The 11612-nt window shown below is 40.8% G+C and overlaps 1 protein-coding gene across 9 annotated transcripts in view; it reads left to right on the forward strand.

Annotated features, from left to right (window-relative positions):
- TENM2 (teneurin transmembrane protein 2) overlaps nucleotides 1-9324 on the forward strand; it is a 693894-nt gene extending 684570 nt beyond the window's left edge. For all 9 annotated transcript variants that reach the window (XM_042790512.1, XM_042790513.1, XM_042790514.1 and 6 more), the window contains 4 exons: nucleotides 284-580; nucleotides 1493-3107; nucleotides 6079-6209; nucleotides 7427-9324. In XM_042790512.1, the coding sequence (XP_042646446.1) occupies nucleotides 284-580; nucleotides 1493-3107; nucleotides 6079-6209; nucleotides 7427-8188 (2805 nt within the window). In that variant the 3' untranslated portion in view covers nucleotides 8189-9324. The remainder of the gene's footprint in view (nucleotides 1-283; nucleotides 581-1492; nucleotides 3108-6078; nucleotides 6210-7426) is intronic.
- Nucleotides 9325-11612: the final 2288 nt, after the last annotated feature.

An 11612-nucleotide genomic window follows, 5' to 3' on the forward strand; every position in this document is an offset into this window, starting at 1 on the left:
GTGCAGTATTTCTGTCTGTTCTGACAATAAGGAAAGCCTTTCTCTGTGAGATTACAGCTCCTATGTTGCAGGGAGATGGGAAACATCCCAGTAAAACACTCAAAATTACATATTTGAATATACCGAGAAGCAGAAAGCAAGAGACAGTTAATAGGATGATGTCCTACTCTTTTCAAAAATGTGGGAGATTGAGTTCTGCACTGTGCATGCTGTTGTCACACTGAAAATCCACAGAGGCACAGTGCCCACTGCTCACTGAATGCAGCCTTCTTTCATTCGATAGGTGCACGGAAGGAATTTACTGTCCATTGATTACGACCGGAACATACGCACAGAAAAAATCTATGATGATCACCGGAAATTTACACTGCGGATAATTTACGATCAGCTAGGGCGGCCTTTCCTTTGGCTACCTAGCAGTGGCCTGGCTGCTGTCAACGTGTCTTATTTCTTCAACGGGCGCCTGGCTGGGCTTCAGCGTGGTGCCATGAGTGAAAGAACAGATATCGATAAGCAAGGCAGGATCATATCGCGCATGTTTGCAGATGGGAAAGTTTGGAGCTACACCTATCTAGAAAAAGTAGGTGATGGTGTTTTACCGTCTGACATCAGCTACAAAGAGATTAAGTACTATTCCGCTTCATTTTAAGCTCTGTACATACACACACACAAATTATCTAAAATTTGACATATTCCAGCTGTTAGGAATGCACCTGGTCTCAAAATTCCTTATTTTTCAATTAGTCAACTGCATTTTATGTATTTTTAATAGGAAATACGTTGTTTATGGTTTGTGTCTTTTGATATTCTCCTGAAAGTGGTTAGGCTGCCATATAATGGCATAAAGCAATGCAATGAATTGTGCTTGATTAAGACCAAAAATGCATTACTAAACCTGACAAAAGGTTCAGGTAGAAACAGGTAATTAATCTCTAATCATTATTTATTAAATAAAAATATGGTAATGCATTTTTACTTAGCCTAGTTAGACACTTTAATAATAAAAGTGTCTTAAATACTTCAAGCTTACATACTATTTTCCCTTTCCCATCTTTGAATCTGTTGTTTTAAGCAAACCAGAGCTGATGTCCTTGCTTAGTTTCTCACATATTTCACAGTAATAGTTGAGAATTACAACTGCTAACAGAAAGATCAATCAAGTCATTTATCTAACTCTTCTGTATCCCTCCGAAGAAAATGAAAAAAAAAAAAAAAAAAATCAAACCAGTCCTACTAAAGGGAGGGTACCTAATAGGTTGCTAGCCTACATTTTCTCTGGAGTGTCAGCATGCTGATTTCCAAGTAGCAGGTCCTCTCATCTGTCAGTCTGACAGTATTCCTGAGCAGCTTTGTGCCCCTAACTAATGTATCTAATTCTCTTTTTATTCATTTAACATTAGTGCCTATTCAGTAAACTTTCCTTTTCCTTAATGTCCCCTCAGAGGTCATGTACTGAAAGCTAGTAACTCTGTATTAATTTTTTTCCCCACAGTCAATGGTACTACTGCTTCAGAGTCAACGACAGTACATCTTTGAGTATGATTCTTCAGACCGACTGCATGCTGTTACCATGCCTAGCGTTGCTCGGCACAGCATGTCAACTCACACTTCTGTTGGCTACATCAGGAATATTTATAATCCTCCTGAAAGCAATGCATCCGTGATTTTTGATTACAGTGATGATGGGAGGATTTTGAAAACATCATTTTTAGGTACTGGCCGACAAGTCTTCTACAAGTATGGAAAGCTATCCAAATTATCTGAAATTGTTTATGACAGCACTGCAGTTACTTTTGGATATGATGAAACTACAGGTGTCCTAAAAATGGTGAATTTGCAAAGTGGAGGATTTTCTTGTACAATCCGCTATCGAAAAATTGGTCCTCTCATTGACAAACAAATCTACAGATTCTCTGAAGAAGGTATGGTCAATGCAAGATTCGATTATACATATCATGATAATAGCTTTCGAATCGCAAGCATCAAACCCATAATAAGTGAGACGCCTCTTCCAGTTGATCTTTACCGTTATGATGAGATTTCTGGCAAAGTAGAGCACTTTGGTAAATTTGGAGTTATTTATTATGATATAAATCAAATTATTACTACAGCAGTTATGACACTGAGTAAGCACTTTGATACACATGGACGCATTAAAGAAGTTCAGTATGAAATGTTCAGATCCCTGATGTACTGGATGACTGTACAATATGACAGCATGGGAAGGGTAACTAAAAGAGAACTAAAACTTGGTCCATATGCCAACACAACCAAGTATACCTATGATTATGATGGAGATGGGCAACTGCAAAGCGTAGCAGTAAATGACAGGCCAACCTGGCGTTACAGTTACGACCTGAACGGAAACCTCCATCTCTTGAATCCTGGAAACAGTGTCCGATTGATGCCTCTGCGCTATGACCTACGAGACAGGATTACGCGCTTAGGTGACATTCCATACAAAATTGATGATGATGGATTCCTGTGTCAGCGAGGCTCAGATATATTTGAGTACAACTCCAAAGGACTCTTAACAAGAGCTTACAACAAAGCAAATGGGTGGAGTGTTCAGTACCGTTATGATGGGCTCGGCCGAAGGGCTTCCTGTAAGACTAACCTGGGGCATCATCTACAGTACTTTTATGCTGATCTTCACAATCCCACAAGGGTAACTCACGTCTACAATCATTCCAATTCAGAAATTACCTCTTTGTACTACGATCTGCAAGGCCACCTCTTTGCAATGGAAAGTAGCAGTGGGGAAGAATACTATGTCGCCTCTGATAACACAGGCACTCCATTAGCCGTGTTCAGCATCAATGGCCTCATGATCAAACAGCTTCAGTACACAGCATACGGGGAGATTTATTATGACTCTAACCCCGATTTCCAGCTGGTTATTGGGTTCCATGGAGGGCTGTATGATCCTTTAACCAAACTCGTCCATTTTACCCAAAGGGACTATGATGTCCTGGCTGGACGGTGGACATCTCCTGATTACACCATGTGGAAAAATATTGGTAAAGAACCTGCTCCTTTCAATCTGTACATGTTCAAGAGTAACAACCCTCTCAGCAATGAACTGGATCTAAAGAACTATGTAACAGGTGAGACTTCATTACATTTCTTGTGAATAACACTACAGTTTGGAAGTTGTGTTGGGAAAGAAACCAGACTTCTCCTTACTAGTCATTTGCTGAATACTCCCATCAAGGTTGGGCCATTTTCCTTTTTGTGCTAGGAAAAGGGCTGGCTGGTCCTGATTCTTTGGTACCGCTCCTCCCCGAATGAAGGGTGCTAAATGAGAAGCCACAATGAATTATGGAGAGAGGGGTGGAAATTGCCTAAATATTCAATTCCAGCACAGCCATAGTGCTCTTCCTATTGAACTAGTCCTGTATGAAGATGTTTGTTCTGATTTTATATAAAGAAAAGTGAGGTCACCTACAAGAATCACTGGCACGTTAGTTGCAGAACCAGGAACCAGAACTGCTCAGCATCTCTTCCCTTCAGGGCTACTTTCAAAATTAACTGCTGACTGAGCCCACGGGCACATTATGAATTAGCACCAAGAATGGATTTAATTAAACCTCTTTTTCCCATTTAACTTATAATATGCAAACGGTCTTTAGTCTTTAAAACAAAAATCTTGGTATTTTTAAAAACTATATCCTCCTGAAAGATTAAGAAATTTTATGCGATGTGTAGAGTTGAGAAAGAGAAACGATAAAGTAGTTTTGATCATATATGTTAGAATTGGGTAAAACTTGTAACCTCTTCTTAATTAGTAATAATTTTTCACTTAGTAAGATCACACAGCACTTGAACTAGCTGCTGGCAGTTTCTAAAAAGAAAGGTAATTAATGTCTTAAGGAAAAGTTTTTTTCAGAATCAAATATGCAGTACACAATAGTTAGAGCAGTGATGTATTTTTTAAAAAGGAGATATCTTAATTTTAGAAGTACTTTGAATTTCAAGAAAAGTGTGCATTTCCTTTGAAGAAAATCATAGCAAGTGTCATTAGTACGTTGGGACCTAATCGTATGCGTAAGACACTATAGATTCTACTGTAGCTACCTTGCAATTTGAAAGTGAAAATATTGGTGACTAAAACTACCTTGGAATCAAATTCTGTTGTCCTAAATTCAACAAAATTCATATTTTCATACACCAGTGTTTGATTTAGATTTTCAGTGTCATCTTCTGATATTTTACTATGTTTTCAAATTGCATTCATTTAATTTATCCATACAGTGGATGAAATCTAGGAAGATATATTGCATTTTGGTATAACACACATCTTGTAGTCTGCAAAAATACTTCATTGGTAATGAAAATATTTGTTGCTGTATGGACTAAACATTAACTTGCACAAGAGGTGATTATGGTGGCACCTTGGTTGTCATAGTTTAAAAAAAAAAAACAAACAGAAAACAAAAAAAAACACCCTTCCCCACCCCAATCCATTCTCACTGCTAACCCCTGACACTACTTTATTCACAGGTTTTGCTGAAAATGAATTCCTGTGGCAAGTGCAGTGCTGCAAAGCACATTAGCTAAGCAAAATAGTAACTACTCTGTATATAGGCCTTCCTCTTTTTTTGTGGAATTAGGGCAGCTGAAGTGAATTGTTCATGAGATACCATTATACCACAAAATAAATTGAAGCCTTAAAAAGGAGCAGTTAACCCTGTCCTGTCTGAAGCTAGAGGCAAAATATAGTAGGCACTGTGTGATCTTTGTAGAAGCGGAGTATTTTACTCCTTATTTTAGCGTCAGAATGGCTAAGAAGAGAAGACTTTTGCCGTCAAATGTCCACAACCAAGAAGTATTACACTTTTTACGATGCAACATTCCCTCTGCTAAAAATTTTGGGGAAACGGGTCTTGCAGCAGCGCGCGGGTGCGGTGCTGTGGCTGAGCACGTCGCGCAGGTCTGTCTGTGCCCGAGGGGCTCGGCGGGCACCCGCCCTGCGTGCCCAGGGGCAGCAGCCAGAGCCCGCTGGGCACCCACCTGCTGCAGACACCGTGCTGGGAGTGCTCCAAGTTCAGCCCGCGAGAGCGCCTTGCCACGGTCCTGCCTCGTGTCAAACAGGGAGCCTGGCTCACCCGGGGAAGTGGCAATAGCAGCAGCAGGAGCCATTGCAGGCCAGCGAGGAGGGAAGGCCGCTGCAAAGGACAGGAGAGATTTTTAAGCGAAACTAGTCGTGAACATAGGTCCAAATCAGATGAGCAGTGCCCATGCTCCCACACTGCTGCTTGTCTCCATGACAGCCAGAAAAGAGAAGCAGGAAACAGAAATGTGAAATGGGGTCATGCGCTTTTTTTGTTGTTGTTGAAGATGTCATTTTGATAACTAAAATACATCAATAGTTCTTAATACCTGCTAAATGAGAACTACTGTTCTTAATTTAGTTCCTTAGCTTTTTCAACTAGATATGAAGACAGAGTCAAAGCCAGAGCTGGAACTTCCCAAAGCTCACCCCGGAGCTGAGCTGTAACACTCCCATGCAGCTCCTACTTTTCCACACTGGGCCTGGAGGGATGGGGAGGATATTCATGGTACCTAAATTTAGACATCTGAGTTACAAGTCTAGCTTCCCACTGCATTTAATGGAGCCTCATGAGACCTGATGACAGCTAATAGAAGTAGGACATAGAAGAGAAGCAGTGTATTTTCCCAGAGGACTTTGCAGATGTTTTTAGGAATACCAACCTAATAAAACATGGTTTTACAATACACTTTACAGGTTACAGTAGCCACATCAGAAGATGTCAGAGGTGGAACAAGTATTGTATACAGTAAAATGTTTGGATAACCCATGTGCTGTAATGGAAAAATAATGAGAGGTGATACATCCCTGATGAACTATTTAGGGTAAAGTTAAAGCAATATTTCCTGTGCCTGTTCATGGAGGATTACTACAGTTCTGTAAAGTGCCATGCTGTAACACAGATTACGAGTTCCACTGCTACTTGAAAGTGAGGAGGTCAAGGATGGATCTCCTAATTTTTTTTTATTTCTTATATTTATTACACACACTTAATTCTCACTTGCCTGCTTACTTTTGATTTTTAGATGTCAAAAGCTGGTTGGTGATGTTTGGATTTCAGCTTAGCAACATTATTCCTGGTTTCCCTAGAGCAAAAATGTACTTTGTGTCACCACCATACGAATTGTCTGAGAGTCAAGCATGTGAAAATGGACAGGTAGGCAGAAATATGAAATTTTTTTTTTATATATAATTTTATCCCACTCTATGAATAGAACTGCTGGGTCTTCTGTAGTTAGAGCAGAAGGCCAAGTATTTTATTTGTTTCAGTGTAAAATTAAGTGAGTATAGCTAGATTTTATGCTAGTGAACATATGCCTTTCTTGCCAGCCTTTGTTGTTATCATAATTACAGTGTCATTAGTTTGTCTTTTATTGAGTTCTTCCTTGATTAACAAGTTGTAACTCGATTAACTTGATTAGCAATGACAAAGGGAGACTTTGTCAGGGTAATTTGTCATCTGTTGTACCTTTGGTAAAACCATCCTAATGACATATGTGGTACAATAAACTTAGGTTGGTACCTGCTGTACTGCTAAGAAATGGTTCGTCTTCTCACTCTGTTACAGGATTTCTCTTCACTTTTTGTCTGATGCTTTTCATAGTTAGAGGCTTTGATTTGCTACTCAAGTTACTATGGTTCACTTCAGTTACAGCATTCATACTTACTTGTCAGGTTAAGGGTGGAAAACGGTATATGCCTTTGACCTTTATAATAAATTCCAACCCATTTAATAAACTTAAAAAGAGTACTAGGCCAATTCCAACCTTAGCCTTTGCTAGGCCTACTTCATATCTGTGGTAATACAGAAGAAATGACCACATAAACCTAAGTCATTTGTGAGTCTAAATCCCCTCTTCAGGAATTGCTTTGGTATTTTGGAGCCAAAATCTCATCTATTTTCAAAAAGGCTTACATTCACAGGCATTTCACTCATATATGCTGGTTGAATTCTCTGGGCAAAAGTGCCCAGAAGTTAAGTGCCATCTTTTAATAGACTGATTCTATTTCTTTTCAGCTCCTATTAAAATTGTGCTAGGCTTGGGTCTTACTTATTCTTGCAGTGGACATTATATAACTTGCCAAAATTGAGATTTGTGGTACTTATATGCTACAAAGGGTGATTAATCAGAAATATTTTATTTGGTATTACTGATAGAAAAATAATTTTCAAAATGCGTATTTACCTGATTCTGAACGGAATATGTTTATGGACAGGTAACTGAGGGTGGACTTCCCATAGCATAGAATTTTTCACTGCATGGCTTTCCTTTAAAGAAGCAAAGCAAATACTAGTATTGGTCTCTGAAATTAGTATTTTCAGATCTGTGTCTTCTTTGGTGTTTTTTTTTTGTTTTGTTTTGCTTTCCCTAGCTAATTACAGGAGTTCAGCAGACGACAGAAAGACACAACCAAGCTTTCATGGCTCTTGAGGGACAGGTCATATCTAAAAGATTACATGCCAGTGTTAGAGAAAAAGCAGGTCACTGGTTCGCAACAACCACTCCTATCATTGGGAAAGGAATCATGTTCGCTGTGAAGGAAGGCCGTGTAACCACTGGCATTTCCAGCATAGCCACCGACGATAGCAGGAAGATTGCCTCAGTCCTTAACAGTGCTCACTACCTGGAAAAAATGCACTACAGCATCGAGGGGAAGGATACCCATTACTTTGTCAAGATAGGCTCGGCCGACAGCGACCTCGTCACCCTCGCCATGACCAGCGGGCGGAAGGTCCTGGACAGCGGAGTCAACGTCACCGTCTCCCAGCCCACTCTCCTCGTCAGTGGGAGGACTCGAAGGTTTACGAATATTGAGTTTCAGTATTCCACCCTGCTGATCAACATCCGCTACGGACTGACCCCTGACACGCTGGACGAGGAAAAGGCGAGAGTGTTAGACCAGGCTCGGCAGCGAGCCCTGGGATCAGCCTGGGCCAAAGAGCAACAGAAGGCACGGGATGGCCGAGAGGGCAGCCGCGTATGGACAGACGGAGAGAAGCAGCAGCTTCTGAACACGGGAAGGGTTCAAGGTTACGAGGGATATTATGTCCTGCCCGTGGAGCAGTACCCAGAGCTAGCAGACAGTAGCAGCAACATCCAGTTTTTAAGACAGAATGAAATGGGAAAGAGGTAACAAATTAACCTGCTGTCATCCTTTGCTGGATGAATCAGTAGTCATAACTGTTATCTCCTCTCCTAAGGAGATGAAGACCTAAATGGGGGCACTAGGCTGAGCTACTCTGGGATAGTAAGTGGCAAAAAAGCTCATATTTTTTGAGTTAAATGCTACTGTTCAAGTGATTAAAAACCACATCCTGAAGTGGACTAAAGCCAGACTGAAAACTCTAACCATACAAATTAAAAAGTACCCCTGAAATATTACCCACTTGTTCTGGGTCTAAAGAAAAACAAAAAGAAGGCCTCGTATTGTATTACCTCACTCCATTCACACGTGAGCAAACTAAGAAATCCAAGTGGGCCACTTTCACTAACCAGCTGATGAAACACAGATGATTCAGACTGCTTGTTTGATAAATATCCAAGAGGTTTTCATTTAAAGCAAAATACAGGTGCATTTAAAACATGACTTTGGGGTGATTTGTGTGTAGCAACTGGAGGACAATGAGAATGCAAGTGAGAGCGCACTGGAAATAGTAAAGAAAAATATATTTAAAAGTAACAAAACCACACTTGCACTCTGACCCTCCACTTGTCTGGCCTGAAGCTTAACTTATTCAAAGAGGGCAGAGTGTAAAGTTACATTCAAAATGGTGGCTATAAATCACTACAAATAAATTTCATACTCTGTTTGTCTTTGAAGATTTCCATTGTGGACAGTATAACACAGTTACAGGGTGTAGTCTGTTTAGATTCAGTAGTTTGTTGGTATCAGTTCCAGTAGAGCTGTGGGCATTGTGTTACACTATTGCAAATGGGCACCACGTCAGATCACCCTGTACATACATCAGCCAGAAGGCACAATCACTGTTTCAGATTTAAAAATTATTAGTGTGTTTGTTTGGTCGAGAAACTGAGACAATCACATTACAGTCACCACAAAAAAAAAAAAAAAAAAAAAGAAAAAAAAAAAAGTCTAATAAGACCTTTGGTACAAGAACTTTTTTGTAATATACATGTATGAATTGTTCATTGAGTTTTTATATTAATTTTAATTTGCTGCTAAGCAAAGACTAGAGACAGGCAAAGATAATTTATGGCAAAGTGTTTAAATTGTTTATACATAAATAAAGTCTCTAAAACTCCTGTGAATTACTTGTCTTCCATTGTGAAATCTTTTAAAAATGAAAAAACATTAGTGTCATACTGTCACCTAATGCACACAGCATCTTATATGTCACAATGACTTGCTGTTGTACTGGATTCTACAGAGGGCCTGTCCTTTGATCTCTGGGTAAGCAAAGTCCTACATACACATCACCCAAAACCCTGTAGGACACAGCAGAAAATTGGTAAATGCTTTAGAAATTCCCTCTTTGCACCTCACAACTAGCAGCCCTCAAACTGCCGTGTTTCAATCCTGGAATTAGCTTAATTGCACTAAAGGAACCTCCGAATGGCTTGAAAATGCAGTAACATAATATTAAATGGAACATGGAAGACCGTGCCATGAGCCAGAAAGTTGTCATGAAATCTGTCGTCTTTGGGAGATTGCTTATTTCTACCACATTTAAAACTTGGAGGTAAGATCAAAGACCCTCTCCTGAACAGTCACTCCCGATGATGTTAAAAGGGAACCATCCATCAACCAGAGCCCTGATGCTTTTATCTCATTGAAGTATGTAGCTAGGGAGCTCTACTTAATTTTGAGAACAGTTTTGCCTTTGGGGTTGCAAATGAGGTTTTTAATGATTCATGATATTGACAGAGATGCTCGAGTTGATTATGGGCATCAGTTCACTCCAGGTCATGTTTAAAGCAGAACAGCTCAGTGGCTGTGTTGTATAACGCCTGGAGCACTCACAAAGTACATCTAATTTTTGCTGTGCAAATAAGAGCCGTTCTGACCAGGGCATTACACCTGTGTGTCCGCCCTGTGCGGCGCACGCACTGGAACCCCGAGCCTCTGAAGGAGGAGTCTGGGTACATTTTCAGATGAAGTCCTGTATGTTCATCACTGCAGATGTTTTTCTGTGCTGATGGACTTGAAATGCTGTTATGTTACCAAACTGTTCTTTACAACTGAAACCTCTTAAAGAAGTACTGTTACTTTTTTTTTTTTAATAGAGGCATAAAACATGAAATCACACAGTGGAGACACTTTTCATTATCCCAGTTTTGCTGGATTACCCTTGCCCTGTACTGGTAAACTTCTGGTAATTTTTTGGAATGGAATTTTTCTTGCAGTTGAGAGGGTTGAAATTAGAACCTGCTGCACAGTCCCCCATGTCCTTCGTTCTGTGACCATTCTCCTAAAGCTGAAACTCCAGAATTAGAAATTCTGCTACTTCAAAGTGAAACTTAAGTTAAACTAGAAGTGTAGCACCCTTTTTATATTAATTACTGTGGGAAGAGATGTTACAGATTTGCAGGGGATTCACTTCCTACCCAGCTCCTTTGCATAGAACATACACATCATCAGGATGTTCCTGAACACAACTTTTGAAAGGGGTCCAGTCATGCTTCCTGAATACTCACCAGAGACTATTTATCCAGGGCTACTTATGGTTGCTAAAGCCTGTGTGCAACTTAGCACAGGTCCCACGGGGAGCCCCAGCGATACACTCGAGCTCTTAGATCCAGCTAACTATAGTGCTGGACCCGACCGGGGTCATTCCCAACTTACCTCTCGGCTGTCGCTTTCTGTGTGTTTCCACGCAGACTCCCTGCGCATTCAACAGCGTATCTATGTGGGCAAACTCTCCCAGCCTGTCCTTTTGGCAAGTAAACTGTAGTATGTCCAGTTACTTGGAAAACCCTTGCGTGGTACATCAAAGAGATTGGAAGAATTACTGTATTTTATCATTATGTCAAAGAGCTAAATGCTCTCATGTCTGGAAAAAAACAGCTGACTGTTAGAGGTCACACTAAACAGCATTTTACTTAACGGATGGGGGAGATAACTGGACTGATGTGGCCATGGCCAACCAGGAGGCCAACCATAGCCTCCTCTCCTGTGGTCCCACCTGAGCTTCTCCTGTTTCTTGAGGTATCTTTTCCTCCCTTTTCCTTTCTACAACCTTCCCTGTCCTCACTGCCCTCAAATTGGTATCTCCTGTTCCTCTCAAAGCTCTTGCTTTTCCTCTGTCCTCCTTGCTACACACTCCGGCATGGAATAGGTGATTAACCTCAAGCACCACCAAAGAGACATGAACTGGTATCCTTCTTATGAGAGAGTAGTGAAGTGGTGGCTTTAACAGTGACATTGTGACTGTGTCCCTGGCAGCGTTACGACCGGGACAGGCCACGTAAGGACCTGGCCTGAGAAGCACTCCTCACTGTGGGAAGGCGCAGTGCATGAGCCCAGGCCAGCCCAAGAGCTACGAATGTAGGTTTGTCATCCTCACTCAAGCGTAAGCTGAGGCGTCTGCAGGGTGAAC

Source organism: Tyto alba, unplaced genomic scaffold, assembly GCF_018691265.1.
Source record: "Tyto alba isolate M040663 unplaced genomic scaffold, T.alba_DEE_v4.0 Super-Scaffold_17, whole genome shotgun sequence".
Classification (NCBI taxonomy): Eukaryota; Metazoa; Chordata; class Aves; order Strigiformes; family Tytonidae; genus Tyto; species Tyto alba.